The sequence below is a fragment of the Dipodomys merriami genome, unplaced genomic scaffold (assembly GCF_024711535.1).
Source record: "Dipodomys merriami isolate MVZ:Mamm:240054 unplaced genomic scaffold, mDipMer1.0.p SCAF_6, whole genome shotgun sequence".
Lineage (NCBI taxonomy): Eukaryota > Metazoa > Chordata > Mammalia > Rodentia > Heteromyidae > Dipodomys > Dipodomys merriami.
Genome location: NW_027206179.1, coordinates 9,684,639 through 9,704,575, shown reverse-complemented (window position 1 = coordinate 9,704,575; position 19,937 = coordinate 9,684,639). Strand labels below are relative to the sequence as shown.

The 19,937-nt window shown below is 38.2% G+C and overlaps 1 protein-coding gene across 1 annotated transcript; it reads right to left on the bottom strand.

Annotated features, from left to right (window-relative positions):
- Positions 1-7,113: 7,113 nt before the first annotated feature.
- Positions 7,114-19,300, bottom strand: LOC138814279 (vomeronasal type-2 receptor 116-like). The gene is made up of 7 exons (XM_070003284.1): positions 19,059-19,300; positions 18,647-18,700; positions 13,219-13,507; positions 11,298-12,104; positions 10,384-10,611; positions 9,362-9,485; positions 7,114-8,030 (listed from the first exon to the last, which is right to left on the bottom strand). Exons 1-7 carry the CDS (start codon positions 19,298-19,300, stop codon positions 7,114-7,116), a joined length of 2,661 nt encoding a protein of 886 aa, XP_069859385.1.
- Positions 19,301-19,937: the final 637 nt, after the last annotated feature.

Below are 19,937 nucleotides of genomic sequence, written 5' to 3'. Positions count from 1 at the left end.
TGTTGGGATTTTGATGGGTATTGCATTGAGTTTGTAGAGAGCTTTGGGCAGTATTGTCATTTCATGGTATGAATCTTCCCAATCCAGGAACATGGGAGGCGTTTCCACTTATTTTGCTGGCTCTGAGCCTGCACTCTGGGCTTGGGCACTGTGCCTCAGCTCTTCAGAGTAAGGCTAGTGTTCTACCCCTTGAAACACAGGACCACTTCTGGCTTTTTCTGCTTATGTGGTGCAGAGAAACTGAACCCATGGCCTCATGCATAAAAGGCAAGCACTCTACCCCTTAGCCACCTTCCTAGCCCAGTTTTTCCACTTTTTAAAATTTTCTTAGATTTCCTTTTGTTCATGTTTGTAAAGTTTTCTCCATAGAAGTTCTTCACATCCTTGGTTAAATTAATTACTAATTTTTTTGAGGCTACTGCAAAAGTAGATGCTTTCCTGATTTCAGCTTTGCTATTCTCATTGTTGGCATTCATCAAAGCTACTGAAGGTTGCATGGCTTCCCTACTTTGTACTAACTAGAATATATCTATGATATTTTTAAGACGGAATCTCAATAGCCCAATTGCTAAGTGCATAGGAACATATGTAATGAAGTATATCAGCATGAACTCCAAGAATTGAAAACAAGTTGTTCTTCTTGAAATGCCCTGTGTATAGTCATTTGTTTATCTTTTTTTTTTTTTTAGTTTTTTGTTCTCTTTCTCTTGCAAACGAGTTTATGTGATCTTTGGAAAGGAAAGTGAATCATAGAAAAATAAGGAGAAAGGCTGATCAAATACAGCAGTGTTACTCACTTGACACTATTGGAAATGAAGTATACAATTGGGGGGAATGTAATATGGAGGGGTAAGCAGGAGAAAATAAGGGGGGTGATAGTTTTTTTTTTTGGGTCACGGTCGTGGGGCCTGAACTCTGGGCCTGGGCACTGTCCCTCAGCTCTTCAGCTCAAGGTAGTGCTCTACCACTTGAGCCACAGTGCCACTTCCTTCTTTTTTCTTATGTAGTGCTGAGGAATCGAAGCCAGGGCCTCGAGCATGGAAGGCAAGTGCTCTACCACTGAACCACCTTCCCAGCCTGGGGGTGACAGTCTTTAAGAACAAATGTAATTATTACTTTTCTTTTGTATTTGTAACCCCCCTGTTCCTCACATGATAATAAAGATATTAAAAAAGAAGAAAAGCTGCTGATTTTTGTTGGTTAATATCAGACCCTTCTTCCTTGCCATAGCTTCAGATGAGCTTAAGTAACTTGGGACAGGAGTCTGTGGGTTTCTTTAAATACAGGATCATGCCATCTGGGAAGAGGGAGAGTTTCACTTCTTTTCATATTTGGATCCCCTTTATGTTTGTCTCTTCCCTTCCCTAGAGTTAGGTAGGAATTTCAATATTATATTAAAGAGGAGGGGAGAAAGTAGTGTTCCCTGTCTCATTCTTGATTTTGGTGGAAATAGTTTTAACTTTTCACTGTAAATTATCATTCTGTCTGTCTGTCCTATACAATCTTTATTATATTGAGGAATGTTCCATGGTTTCCTAGCTTCTCCCTACCTTTTACCATAAAGGGCTAGTGGGTCTTATTTAATGCTTTTTTGTTATCTATTGAGGTGATCATGTAGTTCTTGTCCTTGTTTCTGTTGTTGTGTTGAATTACATTAATTGCCTTACATATATTGAGCCAGCTTTGCATTCTTGGAATGAGTCCTGTTTGATCATCGTGTATGATTTTTTTGATTAGTTGTTAAATTCAGTTGGTCAGAATTTAATTGAGAAGCCTTTACTGTTCATCAACGAAATAGGTATATAATTCTCTTTCTTTGATGAGTCCCTCTTGCTTCAAAGCATTTATTTTAGCATAGAGGTCTTTTTCAGGTCTTTTCTTAGGTTTTGTATGCTAGGTATTTTTTATACCCAATATTTGAAGGTATTCATGAAATCAATTGTGATTTCGAGTTTAGTTATTTTTATTTAATGTGTTAAAAATTAAGTTTGCTCAAACAGATAAAAGAGAAGTTATTTTTTCAATTCCAAATAGATTGACTTTTAAATGTAATTTTTGTATTACTTTAAAGTTTCTAGGATATATGGTAAAAATGGATTTCATTGCAATAATTTTATATGGACCCATAAATTGATTGGATCTCATATGCGTTTATCCATTGTTTTGTTCCTCTGCTATTTTAAATGATCCTAATGGCCTGCAGCATTTTATTTTATTCATGCATGTAAAATCCCTCATGTTTTCATAAAATATATCTAAAGCTTTTGAAAGGTACAGAAAAGCAGATAAAAATTTTTATATAGCATTTGGCCCCCAATTATGCCCTGTCCTCCACAAAATCAAGATAGGCAAATCATATCTCACGGGTCAAATCCAGCCTGCTTTTTATGAATGAAGTTTTCTTGGGGCACAAAAGAAATCTAATTTCATGTAGATCTGTTTTCCTCATTCGATTCTGTCCTATTTATATTTGAACTTCTCTTTTATGTGCCATTGACTTTCTGCCTGCATGGCATCCATATGGCATCCATAAAAACTTGCTTCAACACATCAAACCATCCATGTATTCATAGTCTCCATTCCTTCATTTAAGAGAAAAGAGGGTTGTGTGAATTTACTGAAATCTCAACTAAGATGAAATTAGCAGGAATTACACAAAACTATGCCAAACAGTAAAATCAAATATTTTCCCATCCACTTCATATAACACAATGAGGATTCAGTATTTTACACAGTAATATAAAATCAAATCTGATACTGAAATTGTAAAGTAAGAAAGCTAGACAAAACTCTAGAAACTGACAAAGTATTTTGACCATATCTGGATTACCATAGGGAGGAAGTTGGAAATGAAGTATACTTACATGTTCATTTGTTCAACAGCAGGCCCTCATAAAAATTCCTTCATTATACCCTGCATTCTCCCAAACCACAAGGGAATTAAATTAGAATTCAACACCAGAAGCCCCAAAGGAAATCTTGTAACACATGGAAGCTTAACAACCCACTGTTGAATCTTGAGTGATAGAGATTAGAAAGGAAATTCATATGTTCGTGATATTCAACAAAATGATCACACAAATTTCCAGCTCCTCTGGGACACAGGAAAGGCAGTACTCAGAGGCAGGGTTATAGCTCTGAGTTCCTATATCAACAAATTGCAATGACCTGAAATGAACAATTCAATGAAGCACCTAAAGCTCCTTGAAAAAGAACAACAAGGCTGAGAAGGTGGCTCAGTGGTAGAACGCTTGCCTTGCATGCATGAGGCCCTGGGTTCGATTCCTCAGCACCACATAAGCAAAAAAAAGCCAGAAGTGGCATTGTGGCTCAAGTGGTAGAGCACTATCCTTGAGCTGAAGAGCTGAGGTACAGTGCCCAGGCCTCACGAATGGCTCCTGCACCACCAAAACAGAAAAAAACAACAACAAGTTAAACCCCAATCTCCTAGACAGACTCCAATAATTAAAATTAAATCCAAAGCCGGGCGCTGGTGGCTCACGCCTGTAATCCTAGCTACTCAAGAGGCTGAGATCTGAGGATCGCGGTTCAAAGCCAGCCAGGGTAAGAGAGACCGTGAGACTCCTATCTCCAATAAACCACCAGAAAACCGGAAGTGGCACTGTGGCTCAAGTGGTAGAGTGCTCGCCTTGAGCTGAAGAGCTGAGGGACAGCACCCAAGCCCAGAGTTCAAGCCCCACGACCGACCAAAAAAAAAAAAAATTAAATCCAAAGTAAATCAATTCGAGTACAAAAACCTATAGAAAAAATGAACAAGACAAAGCGTTCCTTCTTCGTAAAATGAATAAAATTGACAGACCCTTAGCAAATCTTATCAGAAAAAGAAGAGAACACAACCAAATAATGAAACTCAGAGATGACAGTGGAAACATCACTAAAGAAACAACCAAGATTCAGAATATAATAAGGGGATACTTCTCAAACATTTATGCTAATAAATTTGAGAATCTGAAAGATATGGATAAATTTGTAGCAAATATTGACATGCCCTAAACTAAGATGATTTAAAACAACAGACCCTTATCAAGCATCAAAATAGAAGCAGAAATAAAAGAGCTCCCAGCCAACAAAAGTCCAGGAACTAATGGATGTATAGCTGAATTTTACAAGGTGTTTAAAGCAGATCTTACAACAATACTCCTTCCTCTCTTTAATAAAAAGGAAAGCAAAAATCCACTACCACATTCTTTTTATAAAACGAGCATAACCCTCATCCCAAAACAAGGGAGGGACTCATTAAAGAACGTGAACCATAGACACATTTTTTTTTGTTCAATATCTTTCAAAACTTCTCAAAAAATGTTGGCCAATCGACTTCAACAACTCATCAAAAGAATCGTACACCACGATCAAACAGGATTCATTTCAGGGATGCAAAGCTGGTTGAATATATGCAAAACAAATAGGATAATTCATCACACCAGCAAGAGCAAGGATAAGAACCACACAGTTATCTCAATAGATGTAGAAAAAGCATTTCACAAGATCCAATACCCCTTTATGATGAAGGTTCTGGAAAATATAGGAATCCATAGAACATTCCTCAATACAGTAAAGGCTGTATATGACAAACCTACAGCCAGAATTATACTTAATGATGAAAAGTTAAAGCCATTTCATCTAAGTTCAGGAAAGAGATGAGAGTGTCCCCTCTCCCAGCTCCTCTTCAACCTAGTATTAGAATGCCTGGCTACAGCAATAAGACAAGATGCAGACATAAAGGGAATCCAAATAGGAAAGAATGAAGTAAAACTCCTTCTTTGCAGATGACACGATCTTGTATTTAAAGAACACCATGGACTCCACTCCCAAGTTACTTGAGCTGATCAGAAACTTTGGCAAAGTAGCATGGGATAAAATTAACCCTCAAAACTCAATGGCTTTCCTGTATGCCAATAATGAGAAGAGTGCAGCTGAAATTAGAAAGCAACCCCTTTTGTAATAGCTCCACAAAAAATAAAATACTTAGCAGTTAACTTAACAAAAGAGATGAAGGACCTGTATGATGATAAATTTAAAAATCTGACAAAGGAAATTAAAACAGACCTAAGCACGTGGAAACACCCCTCTCCCCCATGCTCCCAGATTGGGAGGATTAACATTGAGAAAATGGCAATACTGCCAATGTGATACCTATCAGTATTCCAACCTCATTATGTAATGAAATAGAAGAAGCAATCCACAAATTCATATGGAACAATAAAACCACGGATAGCAAAAACAATCTTTACTAAAAAGAATAGTGCTGGAGGAATATCAATTCCAAATTTCAAACTCTACCAAAAAGCCCTAGTAATCAAAACAGCTTGGTACTGACAGAAGAACAGACCTGAGGGCCAATGGCATAGGACTGAAGACCCAGAAATGAACCCACAGACCTATAGCCACCTAATCTTTGACAAGAGAGCTAAAGAAATAGAAAAGAAGAAAGACAGTCTTTTCAGTAAATGGTGCTGGCAAAATTGGTTAAACACTTGTAGAAAACTAAAACTGGATCCGTATATACCACCGTACCCAGAATCAACTCCAAATGGATGAAAGACCTTGAAATAAAAGCAGACTTCATGAAAACATTATAGGAAGGAATAGGAGAAACTCTAGGGCTCCTTGGCACAGGCCTAAATTTTCTTAATAGAGACCCAGAAGGAGAACTAATCAAAGAAAGGTTGGACAAAGGAGACTGCATGAAACTGCAGAGCTTCTGCATGACAAAGGACATAGCTAGCAAGATCAACAGAAAGCCCACAGACTTGGAGAAGATGTTTAGTAGCCATAAAACAGACAAGGGTCTCATATCTAAAATATACTTAGAATTCCAAAAACTCAATTTCTCAACAACTAATCCTCAAAGAAACAACTACACGATTAACACATGGGCTAAAGACTTAAATAGAGACTTGTATGAGGAGGAAATGAGAATGACCAATAGACAAATGAAGAAATGCTGGACCTCTCTAGCCATAATAGAAATGCAAATCAAGATAATGTTGAGATTCTATTTCACCCCAGCTAGAATGGGTATAGTCAAGAAATCCTGTAACAACAGATGCTAGAGTTGATGTGACCAAAAGGGAACCCTACTGCATTGTTGGTGGGAGTGTAAACTTGTTAAATGACTTTGGAAAGCAGTATGAAGGTTCCTCAAAAGATTCCACATGACCTACATATCACACTTTTGGGCATTTACCCAAAAAACTGTAAAGAAAGTCATACCAAAACTACCAGCACAAGCATACTTATCGAAGCATTATTTACCATAGCTAAGATATGGACCCAATCCATATGGGCTCAGTAGATGAATGAATCAAGAAAAAAAAATGAATTCTATGCCTCCAGCAGAAAGAATGATATTGCCTCTTTTGTTAAGAAATGGAAAGACTTGGAAAAAATTATATTAAGTGAAGCAATCCAAGCCCAAAGAAACATAGGTCACCTGGTTTCTCTTGTTTACAGTGACTAGTACATGTCTAGGACAAGCAGAGAAAGTCAAAAGTATGTACATACAACCACATGAGATAATGTTAAGCAAAATAAACCCAAAGACAGGGACATAAGAGGTTTTTTTCCTTACATGCTAGTGTGTTTAATGTAGATACAATGCACTATGTGATCCTTTTCTTTCTATTTATTGTATGTTTTTCCCCTATGGTATAACCCCTGTTTTCACTGGATTTATTGCTGGTATTCTGTACCTTGTATATATATTTTTGTAATTTGGGGAGTGGAAGAGATATTGCAGAATGCTTAAATGGGGATGCAGGCTGACCCATTGTGAGGACAAGATGTACAGGACCCTATATTGAAAATGAATGTTACAATGTTGGGGTGGGGAGTAGTAGGATGAGTTGTGGAAACAGGGAGGGAAGTTTTGGTAGGGGAAAAATAAAGGAGGAGGTAACAACACTTGCTATGAAATGTGTTCATTACTCTATTCATTTAACTTTAACCCCTCTGTGCAATAAAAAATGAAAAAAAAGAAAAATGAGAAAAATACCCTTATTCACTGAAGTTAAAATCCACATTACAATGTAATAAAACAATGGAAAATGACTCTGTACCATAATCAAACATAGGATATTCTTCATAAGAAAGCTAATTTTTCCTACTATGTTGATGTTTTTCCCTAAAGCCATGCAGAGAATTTCTATTGGGCATTAATAATATATTGTAACATTTGGGGACAAAAATGCAGCCTAGGAGCCCTGCACCAGAGGCCAAGATGGAGAAGACCTCCACAGCCACCATGATCTTCCCCTTGGCACTGTGGTAGACAGGCAGGAAGGTGAGCCACACACTGCAGAACACCAGCATGCTGAAAGTCAGGAATTTAGCTTCGTTGAAGGTGTCAGGCAGGTTCCTGGCCAGAAAAGCTACAGTGAAGCTGGCCAGGGCCAGGGAGCCCAGGTATCCCAGGACACAATAGAATGCAGTGAGGGAGCCCTTGTTGCACAGGATGATGATGTGACCATGTTCAGAGTGTGCATCTATGTCCACAAAGGGAGGAGAGGTTCCCAGCCAAAGTCCACAGAGGGTCACCAGGATGAGAGTACAGATGGGGATGATGAGGTTAGGAGCCCCTGATACCAGCAATCCCCTCATTTTTCTTCCTGGACAAATGGACTTGAAGGCCAGGACCACAATCACTGTTTTGGCCAACACTGTGGAAACAGCCACAGTGAAGACAAGTCCAAATGTGATCTGCTGCAAGATGCAGGTGACTGTGTTGGGACGGCCAATGAAGAGCAAGGAACAGAGGAAACAGAAGATGAGGGAGATGAGCAAGATGTAGCTGAGAGTCCGGTTATTGGCCTTGACAATGGCAGTATCTTGGTGTTTCACAAATATCCCCAAAACAGCAGCAGTTAGCATACAGAAGCAAATACCCATGCAGGCCAGAGCCATGCCCAAATTATCTCCAAAAGCCAGGAAACTTTCATCTCTCAGGAGGCACTGATTTCTCTGTGTGTTGGCATACTGATGATGTGCACATTTCACACAGTGCTCCATCGCTGATAAAGAGTGTAAGCTATCATTAGTTCTTATTTTGAACTTCTTTTACTTCAAATAAATTAGGAAATTATTCCCTTAGATGTAATGATAACATGTCATTAGTAAATATTAATGCACATTTATATCTTTTCTAAATCATAACCTCCTCCCATTTCCATCTACTTGTTTATTCAGACTTTTTCATTCAATTCCTTTTTCTTTCAGTCATTATCATATGTATTGATAATGAGCACTTTGGGTCATTCTCATGTCCTAACAACAATTTCCTACACGGCTTAACATTTATTACCTGTTCGTGCAATCCACAATAAATACTATGGGTGACACTTAATTACATGTCTTTGTAAAACATTAATTTTATCCCAATTGCACATTCCTGAATTTATCTCATCCTATTTTTCTGTCCAACTCATCTGTGAAGGAATAGGAAGAGAGAAAACCTTCTTGGGCCCTTTATAGTCATGCTCACTTCTTAAACTCAATCCACCTTTTTGAGGGGCTGGGAAGGTGGCTCAGTGGAAGAGCGCTTGCCTTGCATGCCTGAGGCCCTAGATTCGATTCTTCAGCACCACATAAGCAAAAAGAAAAAAGCCGGAAGCGGTGCTGTGGCTCAAGTGGTAGAGTGCTAGCCTTGAGCTGAAAAGCTGAGGGACAGCTTGCAGGCCCAGAGTTCAGGCCCCAAGACTGGACTGAAAAAAAAAAATCCACCTTTCCGAGTACTATTTCTGTGCCATGAACAGTGCTGGGCAGAGAGAAATAAATATATGCAAGATCTATGTTTCCTGTGTGAATAAAAAGGTGAGCACTGTCCAATAAGACATGTTTACTTTCATCTTAGGGTTTATACTTGTCTTAACTCTTAGTGATAAATGGGATTTCTGGAGCTATGTTTGCCTGCTGCAATAGAGTAGAAAATATTACTGAAATATGCAATTCAAGCTCATGAACTGTCACATTTCACCTAACAGTACCACCACTTGTCAAATTATTATTATTATTATTATTATTATTATTTGGCCAGTTGTGTGGTCTGAACTCTGGGCCTGGGCACTGTCCCTCAGCTCTTCAGGTCAATGCTAGTGCTCTATCATTTGAGCCACAGCACCACTTCTGGCTTTTGTTCTGCTCATGTGGTGCTGAGGAATCAACCCAGGAATCAAACCCAGGGCCTCATGCCTGCAAATCAAGCACTCTACCACCGAGCCACCTTCCCAGCCCCTCAAAATTAAATTATTAACAGAGAAAAGGAAAAAGGGGTCTGCAATCACAATGTACAAGTTTTGCATTGACTTGTTTGGTTGAGGAAAACTGAAGAGAGTCTCAGACTTACCTGTCATATTAGCAATCTCATTCTGTGGGCAAGGGGTACAATTAAAGCAACAGGCAGCCTTTCCTTCCTGAGGAGATTTCCTAAATCCAGGACCACAAGGCTCACTGCAGACAGAGCGAGGAGTCTGAGGAAAATCAGGTATCTGTCCATAACTCTTCAAACTTTCATAGCTAAAACTCCAAAAACCCATTGTTGGAAAGAATTGGTTATTCAGCATAATGTTGCTATGTAGCTAAGTGCAGTCGATAAATTGAATTGTGTTATAGACTCCATATCCCATGATTTCTAAAGACTTATGTGCTAGCCCGTTGAACTATAGAACAGTATGGGATCTTTGAAAGGGTGAACCCTGTGGTGAGGAAATAAGTTGTCATTTATAACCCTACAGAATTTTCTTAAACTCATGTCATTACATGTTGTCTCCTACTTATCTGCGACAAGGGGAAAAGCCTGGTGGATGACCTCCCTTTTATAGGCCCATCATATTTTCCTCTTAGGTTTCCAGTGGTGATGAAGAATGAATCTTCATAATGGCATATTCAGTCATTCCTTTCACCAAGGATGCCTAAAACCATTGAATGAAAACTCTACATAATGGAACCCAATAAAGGTTCGGAGCCCATAAATTTATGTGTCAGGTACTTTATCCCAGTGTAGGAAATAGTAAAGTATAACCTGACAATATTCTGAATCAAAAATTAGGAACACATGTAATATTTTTAGTTCCCATTCTGGGCTTGAACCCAATGTCTAGGTACTGGCCTTGAGAATTTTTTGCTCAAAGTTATTATGGCATTACTCAGTCACAGCTCAAATTCCAGATTTTGTTGGTTAATTGGAGACAACAGACTCACAGACCTTCTTGTTTGAGCTGACTTTTAAATCATGATATTCAGATCTCAAATATCTGAGTAGGTAGGTTTATGGGAGAAAGTTTTTGATACTCAGTCAAGTGTAAATGTAAAGGGTGACTTTTGTTTATTTGTGTGTTGATAAAATTATTAGGACTAGACCCAACTCACCTCTGTATTTCCAGTTGCCCACTCTACCATATCTTCAGATAAAGACAGTTGATTACCGCATAGAGCATTGGGAGAAAACTTTCCTACTCTCACCTCAAGTTCAAGACCTTCTGGAAAATTCCAAATGTTCAGAATGTCATAGTCTGGCTCTAAGTTACTTTTCTCATCCAAAATCACTTGATGTCCAACAGAATTGTGAAACTGGATGTTCTTCAGAAAATGGAGCAACTGAAGGGAGACATCATATTATGGTGAAGTACATCCCAAAGATAAGACAGAAAATCTTAATTAAGAAATGCTACTCATTACCTAAAGGCAATTCTGAATTCAAGAATAGCACCGAGAATGATTGAAGTATCTGTCTAAACAATCTAAGGAGGAATAAAAGTAATTTTCTGAATCCTGGTCACTCAGAAAAGGAGTACAAGCCTTTGTTCAAGAGAAACCTATACTATATAGCCACAAATGAGACAATTCTCAGTTGCACTGCTACAGTTTATCAGAAACTCTATTTTTATTAATGTCTATAATTTGAGAATGTTCCATTTTTATTACCAAAGTTGAGGGAATCTAGAGCTCATATGAAAAATATGGAAAATTCTGTTCAGCATGTCATCCTTTGGTATTCCTGAAGAAATGTATAGGGATAATCCTAATTTAGTTTTCAAAAGATTAGCTATGGGCACGTTGTGGTTATTTATAAGTAAATGAATTTATAAGCTGATTACTGGTTACTCACACCTGTCATCCCAGTTACTCAGGAGGCTGAGATATGAGTATGACAATTTAAACCAGACTGGGCTTAAAAGCTTGAGACTTGCAAAAATAGTTGAAACATTCAACTTCAGAGAATAACACACCTTCTAGGAAGTGCCTCTGCTCATAGTATGTGCCATCCACATAGATGAAATTACCTGTGCAGGGGAAGGCAGTGTCCCTTTTCTATTTCCCATTATTTGAAGTTCTGTCTGATGAAGAAGCATCTCGTGGAGAGCCTTGGCCACAGCGTACACAGCATTGTATATATTGTAACTGTGTCCAGACATAGTCATGTCAAAAACACGCCCAGGCAACCAATCCAAAGAGGCATCATGAGGACAGTTGTCCCATGTCACACAGTCAGACTGAGGATTTGAGCAATTAAAAGACAGAAACCATATCCTAGCAAGGAAAATGTCTTCTGGGTATTTGGAAGGATTAACTGCCTTGACAAAATCTGTGAATCCAGAAACATCTTTTTGATGGTGTAAAAAAATGAGAGGTACATGTAATGAGCCTACCATGAAATATTTCCTTTTCATGGTGAAATCCCACTGTGAGTTCATAATGAAAACCTTGCCTTTTATTAAAAGTTGCTCAATGCACACGATTAAAGCTCTTAGTAAACCATTATCACCATGTATGATGTGGACATTTGCTGAAGATTTATTTATATCATTATAAACTGCCATGGCTTGGAGTATATGTGATATTGATTGGCTTGAGATCACTAGCTCATAGGCTACACAAACTCTGTTCTTGGCCATCTCTTCTTTCAATTCAGCAAGAGACCACAAACCATTCTCATCTTCTAAGTTCAATAGTCCCACCCAGTTCCAGCTGAAGTGAAGCATTAAGGAGATCATGGCTTTCACTATCGATGTGTCCTTTGGAGCCATCTGATAGAGAGCAGGAAACTTGTGATGGTCACTCAAGGCATGAGAAAATGCCCCAAAAGTAAGCTAAAGGGAAAGGAAATTGGTTGCTTTATGAATTAGAGCATTGCCATCCAGCAAATTTGAATCTTTATATATGTGAAGAAGCAGTTGAAGTAGGTGGAAGGTAGATTTCATTTTAGTTTTTGAAAAAATGTTTTAATTGTTTTTGAGGAGTTGTATAACATATAAATTGTAAAATGTCTCTTGATCTTTGTCACTATTTCCATAAGCTCCTCCCATCTATATCAACCCCACCAACTCACTAATTCCATTTTCACATATGTACAGTGAGTGTTCTGTGTATTCCATCCCATCTATTCCCTATTCCTCTCATGTTTTCCCTCAACACTTACCCTTCTCAGTTATGCTTCAGGTTTATGGTGTTTATTATTGTACTGTCAGTAGATAAGAAAAGGATAGCATCGAGTTCTACCTGTATATATACCATGCTTTATTCAGGTTGATTATACACACACACACACACACACACACACACACACACACACACACACAGAGAGAGAGAGCTATGTGTGTGTTACATGTTCATATTTTAGATCTAGCTCTCCCATATGAGAGAACACATTTCCCCATCTCAATCTGAGCCTGGCTTACTTCATTTAACATAATATCTTGTGTGTGTGTTTTTGTGTGTGTGTTTGTGTGTATGTATGATTGTGCATATACATGCCTGTAGAGGGGCACAAACTCATGTCCTCATGCACTTTGTTGGATTTTTCTCTCAAGACTGGTGTACCACTTGAGCCAACATTTTGGTCTACCAGCTTGTTGCTGGTTAATTCTAGATACAAGTTTCCTTTATTGCTAGAATTACTGGTGTGGACCATTAGTACTCTGCTTAATATATTCACAGTGCCAATTCATTTTACATTCACTCATTCTTTCAAAGGAGATTATTGATAGGCTTGCAACAATAAATTATCTATTTGTCTTCTCTAACTTTTCCATATCCTTTTTCAAACAGTGGATATATATCTATACATATCTGTAAGTACTTATTCTTTGATACCACAAAATTTCATAGGTTTATAAATCCGGTCTCTCTCCTATCATTCTCTTCTAACACCTGAAATGACATCAAACTAGATGTTTTTATAACTTTTGACACCACCATTCTTACCTGTGGAAATCTGTAGAGTCCCAGCAATGTTTCAATTTTGTCAGATGTGAATCCTAATGGTCCTGTAAGTACTGCTATAGACCTGCTGTCTTTCATACAGGAGTAGTTTGGAATCTTGTACTTCCCAAAAAGCCAGATGAAGGGATTCTTAAGCATTGTCCAATCTCTGAATTGAACATCATAGACGTCAAATCCCAGGGTCCAGTTACTTAAAAAATCAGGGTTTTTGTTGATCTCCTCAATAGCAAAAGCCAAAGCCAACACAAACTGATAGTTCTTGAACACAAACCTGCATAATTGGCATAGACATATAGGAGGATTATTAAAAACTTATGACTTTAGTATAGTAAATATTTGCTTCTTTGCCAAGGAATTGTTTAAATTATTACCCCAATTGGGATGGAATATGAATGTAATGTGTTATGGTTGTACAGAGAATTAGATGAAGACATGAAGGGCATTTGTCATGAATACGATTCAGAAACTCAGTTAAGTAGATAGAGAGAGAGAGCTTGCTTCCCCACCACCACCAAACCTTCACTACAGCCAAAATCTGGTAGAATAGATTTTTATGAGAAAGGAAATATTCTGTTGCCTTTATCTTAGGGCAACTAGCTACACCTGTTTGAAAAATAAATCTTGTGTTTTTGTCACCCACTTTAACTTTTAATAAGATTTTTATTGTGAGAATACTGTACGGAGGACAAGTTACAGTTACATGAGCATGGCAATGAGTCCATTCCTTTTCGAGAATTGTTGTCTCCTCATTTGTTTACCCCTTACCATCTCTTCCCTACCATCTCCACAAATCCCCTCCACTCCCAGCCAATATTGAAAATTTCATTTTTTGGAAAGCATCTTCTACATCTCATTGTTGCAGTGGGTCAACCTGTATCCCTGTTTAAACAATTTGTTTTTCCCTTCCTTTCCACAAATTATATGATCATCAAATACAGTGAAAACAGGGGTTATACAGTGGGGGAGGGACATACAAAGCAACAAAAAACCAAGTTGTACTTTATAAATACATTAGAAACAACAGCAAGAAGTGAAAAACTTCTTGTGTCCTTACTTTGTGGTTAATTAAAGTTAACATCATCTTATATGACCTTTTCTGTTTGTCTCAGAGTATATGTACTAGTTATTGCAAATAAGGGAAAGCATTGGACCTATATTTCTTTGAGCCTAGCTTACTTTAATTAATATAATTTTTTCGAAGTGTTTCCATTTTCTAACAAATGGGGCAATGTCATTCTTTCTGATGGAGAATAGAATTCCATTGTGTATATATACCACATTTTCTTGATCCATTCATCTACGCAGGGGCATCTGGGTTGGTTCTATATCTTCACTATGGTAAACAATGCTCCAATAAACACAGTTGTGCTGGTAGCTTTATTATGGTCTTGTTTGTGATCATTTGGGTAAATGCCAATAAGTGGGATTGCTTGGGCATAGGGGTGCTCTATGTGGAGTCTTTTGAGGAATCTCCATACTACTTTCCAAAGTGGTTGAACAAGTTTACATTCCCACCAACAATGTGGTAAGGTTCCCTTCTGTCAAGATGCCCTCCAGCATCTGCTCTTATTATTTCTGGTTACAGCCATTCTATCTAGGTTGAGGTGGTATGTCAATGCTGGAGGGGATGTGAACAGAAGGGAACCCTACTGCATTGTTGGTGTAAGCTTCTTCAACCACTTTGAAATTAGTGTGGAGGTTCCTCAAAAGACTCCACGTAGAGTTCTCCTACGACCCAGCAATCCGACTTTTGGGCATTTATCCAAATGATCACAAACAAGACCATACTAAAGCTACCAGCACAACTATGTTTATTGCAGCATTATTTACCATAGCTAAGATATGGAAACAACCCAGATGCCCCTCAGTAGATGAATTGATCAAGAAAATGTGGTATATATACACAATGGAATTCTATGCCTCCATCAGAAAGAATGACATTGCCCCATTTGTTAGGAAATGGAGAGAGTTGGAAAAATTATACTAAATGAAGTAAGCCAGGCCCAAAGATACATAGGTCCAATGGGTTCCCTTATTTGCAATATCTAGTATATGTCTGAGACAAGCAGAAACGTTCAGATAAGTCGATGTTAGACGAAATGAACCCCAAGTGAAGGACTCAAATGTTTTCTCTTTCTTGGGATTGTTTCCAACATATTTATAAGATGATTTCTTGGTTGCTTTGTATGTTCTTTCCCCATGGTATAACCCCTGTTTTCACTGTATTTGATGTTGGTATAATTTGTGGAGGGGAAGGGAAAAAAACAGATTGTTTAAATAGGGATACAGGTGGACCCATTGCAACAATGAGATGTACAAGACGTTATGTCGAAAAATGAACTTTGTTTTGACTTTCATTTCTTTTATGGCTAGAGAGGTTGAGCATATCTTCCTGTGTCTATTGGCTATTCTTATTTCCTCTTCAGAAAAGTTTCTCTGAAATCTTTAGCCCAGTTGTTTATTGGGTGTTGTTTCTTTGAGGATTTGTTGTTGGGGGATTTATTTTTTTGAGTTCCAAGTATATTTTAGATATGACACCTCTGTCCATTTTATGACTAGTGAAGATCTTCTCCCAATCCCTGGATCTTCTATTGATCTTGCTAGGTATGTCCTTTGTCATACAGGAGCTCTGCAGCTTCATGCAAACCTATTTGTCTAACCTTTCTTTGATTTGTTGTCTTTCTGGGACTCTATTAAGAAAATTTTGGCCTGTCCCAAGGAGATCTAGGATTTCTCCTATTCCATTCTGTAATATTTTCAAGGATTCTGCTTTGACTCCAAGGTCTTTGATCCATTTGGCCTTAATTGTGGTGTAGAGTGATATATGAGGATCTAGCTTTAGTTTTGTACAAGTGTTTAATTAATTTTGCCAGCACCATTTTCTGAAGAGGTTGTCTTTCTTTGATTCTATTTTTTTAATCTCCCTTATAGAAGATTAGATGGATATATGTCTTTGGGTTCATTTCTGTCACCAGATATTATGTGTTTATATGGCAGGTTGGGCTAATCAATCAATGTTCAATTTGAGTGCTACTTTCAGAAGCAAAGTGTTATTTGTGAACTATCCTGTAGCAAGCTGTGCTCATATACCCAGCATACTGAACAGCTCTTACTGCAATAACCAGCAGAACCAGAGCTCTAATATCTGGTGAGGGATTTTTATTTTTATTTGTGTAACAAAACAAAAGGGATGCATCCAATTCCAAGGAACTCATTAAGTAGAGAAGAACCCACAATATGAGAGTTGAAGAGAGAATTGTAAACAACTTTACATTCAAATCCCAGTTCCAAGGCCCCCATGGTAAAAATGCAGTGATCATTACTCTCTTCCCAATATAGTTAGAGTGAAAAACTGAAAAGAGGCCAAGAGAGCAAAATAAATAGGCTCAAAGTATTTTTCCTTTTTCTGGTGTCTTTTGTGTGTGTTTGTGTGTGTATTTGTGTGTTCACATGTTCAAGTGCCTCCATTCACTTGTATGTATCCTAAAGACATTAGTGAAATTAACTGGCATTGTTTAAGAGGAAACAATGAAGACACATTTGAAATATTAATGAAAGGATTACCTTAGTCAACATATACTGTAGGTACATATGAAATGATCACAAAGAAAGCCTATAATTTTTTGTGAAGTATTCTAAACAGGAAAGTATAGTGAGGTTGAGGAAAATTATAATTAAACACATATATATTTATGAATGAAAAAGCAAGAATGTATGGAAAAGGTTTGATAAAAGTTGACAAAAGTATTTTGAAAAAAAAAACAAAACAAATGTAGAGAAGAATTCAATGTAGAGAAGAATTCAATGACCTAAACATGAAAGGATAATCAGACTTTTGACTATGACATTATAGCAAGCTGTCTTATGATGAAGCACTCACACTTGAAATGTATATTCAGGGAAGGTTCTCAAAAGTATAATAGAAATGGGACCCATATTATATAGGTGTGCCCCCATTTTTCTAAAAGCTTACTCTTCAGCAGATTCCATATAAGTCAGAAGAACAGGGCAGGAGATCATTATAGTACAGAAGATTAAAAAATAATTATCAAACAAAATTATTTTATCTAGCAAAGATACCATTAGAAATGAAGGAAGAATAAAAATATTCCCAAAGAAGCACAGGTAAGCGATTGTATCTCCACTAGACCTTTCCTACAAGCAATACTAACGTAAGTTTTCCAGTCCAAAAGAAAAATAAAAATATACAAGGCTGTATATCCTGTATTCTGTGAATTCAATAAAAGTGAGTGCAACAGCAACACCAATCACAGAAAATACTTGCTCATGGAAACTGAAGAATTCATTGCATAGTCTTCAGTAGGTTTTTCAGGTAAAAGAAATGAAATTTAATTGTTTTTGGGATTCAATGGAAAAGAATACATAAAATATCAAATGTGGCACACAACAAGGCAGTTCTCAGGACAATTCATGTCTGCACGTGCTTATATCAACATCAGAAAATCTCAAGTCAATACCCTAATGATTGCACTTCAAAGACAGACCTGACATTTTCGGGAAGAAGGTGCATCATCACAAGTCAACTCCCTATGCATCTGCTGAAACAGACACTTAGCTTACCAGCACATATGTCACCTTAAGAGCTGCACTCCAATCAAACTTTACAGAGAGACTCATTCTATATATATATATATATATATATATATATATATATATATATATATGTATGTATATATATATATATTTTTTGGCTCCGGTCCTGGGGCCTGAACTCTGGGTCTGGGTGCTGTCCTTCAGCTCTTCAGCTCAAGGCTATCACTCTACCACTTGAGCCAAAGCACTACTTCCATCTTTTTTTCCCCTGCTTATGTGGTGCTGAGGAATCGAACCCAGGGGCTCTAGCGTGCAAAGCAAGCGCTCTACCACTGAGCCACCTTCCCAGCCTGAGACTCATTCTTTTTTTTTTTTTCCTAATTTTTTATTGTGATTTAGTGGTTACATAATTCCCCAAATTTCACAGCATTATGGGATTGTGATACTCAGTTAAAGTCACAAACACATTCTAACTTTCCTGGTGCAAATTGTCTATCACGGTCTATAACATTTATGAGTTCTATGATCTTTGCGATACAGTTATTTCTTCCACATTGGGTGATATGTACATTTCTTTGTTTTGTATAGCATCAGCTGTTCCCTCTTTCCCACTTGTTCCCTCCTTCCCATTGCTGCCATTGAGTTGCTTAGTTCATTTTGGTCAATGTCCAATGCAGCTGATGGGTCCCTCTGTTACAGAGACTCATTCTAATAAAGAAGAAATCTCCTGGCAGAAACACAAAAGCAGAAAACATCAAGACAGCATGCAGACTCCTGCTGAGCATCTGCAGCCTAGGCCCCTTGCCTCCCCAGGCAGCCCTGGGAGACTCAGAAGGACATGCCTGAAATGCCACACCTTAAACAGAAGACCAGTGTAATGCTGAAGAAATCACACCACACTGCAGTAACCCTAGGAACACAAAGAGGAAACACAGGTCAGATCTGAAATCAGCTTTGAGGACCCCTACTGAGAGGCTGCTGCAGCTGCCACAACACAGTGGAAGGGAGAGAAATCACAGGACCAGTGTGTGTGTATGGGGGGCGGGGATGAAGAGGAGATTGAGATTGCCACATTCAGACACAGAGGCCCCTCATGAAGACTGCTCTTGCCAGCTCAGAACAGGCTCCAAAAACGGTAAATCCTCATCTGGGACCATCCCTGGACGACCAGCTCCTTGTGGTTATCTGAAATGCCCTGACTGAATCCCCTGCCTAAGGAGGAGGGAGCATATTTAAAGAGGGCAAGAAACCAAACTCTTTCCCCATACTGTTTGTCATTCACTACTAGGGGAGTCCCCTGAGACTTAGCTCTGCCTCTCTGCCAGGAAACTACAACTCCAAAATCTCTCCCAAACTCCTGCCAGGGGGTAGCAATGCTACATGTAGCCAGGGAATCAACTGGGAAAACAACTCTATGATCTGCACCTGTGCCAACAAAATTCAACTCCCAAACTCTGATGAGAACTCCCACCAGCAGACAGCAACACACATAGGGAACACATGCCTCCATGGAGGCACCTGGGAACACCAGAACTCACCTCTACACAGGAAAGAAGGCTAAAAACTATTACCTCCCCTATTACATTTCCTACACAGCATCACTTCTGGTAGCAGCTGAATGTAGCTCCAGTATCAAGAAGGGTCAAATCACAATTTGGGAATAAGGCTCTTCCTCTAAAGGCATCCCAACTTAGGCAATTCCCCTAGAAACTGCAATGCAGAGCAGCCCTGATCTCTAGCACACTGAAGAGAGATCCTTACTTTTTTAAGATCCTTACTTATTTAAGAACAGGAAAAACTCACAACCCCTAAAGCTGGAAATAGCATAGCAGGTATTACCAGACACCCCTCAGTTCTAACCCTCAATATTTATGGACTTAACTCTCCAATTAAAGACATAGACTGACTACTTGGATCCAAAAGCAAGATCTGTCCATCTGTTCCTTACACAAGACAAAACTTGCTGACAGAGCATTCTCCAATTGATAGTTTGGAATAAAGAGGATAGAGTACCAATCCTAATATCCTAATATGCTAAAATAGACTTCAAATTAAAATCAGTAAAGAAAGAGAAACAAGATCATTACATACTAATAAAGAGAACTATACAATTATACTGTATTTTGATATATATATATATGAATTTT

Bases quoted from the DNA above. Each gene is read 5' to 3' on its own strand.
- LOC138814279 (XM_070003284.1), bottom strand. From the start codon at position 19,300: ATGGAGGCATGTGTTCCCTATGTGTGTTGCTGTCTGCTGGTGGGAGTT. The intron at 10,612-11,297 runs GTAATTTCATCT...GTCTCCCTTCAG, and splicing joins CACTGCCTTCCCCTGCACAG to TTGCTCCATTTTCTGAAGAA. The intron at 9,486-10,383 runs GTGAGTTGGGTC...GATTTTCCTCAG, and splicing joins GGGCAACTGGAAATACAGAG to ACTCCTCGCTCTGTCTGCAG.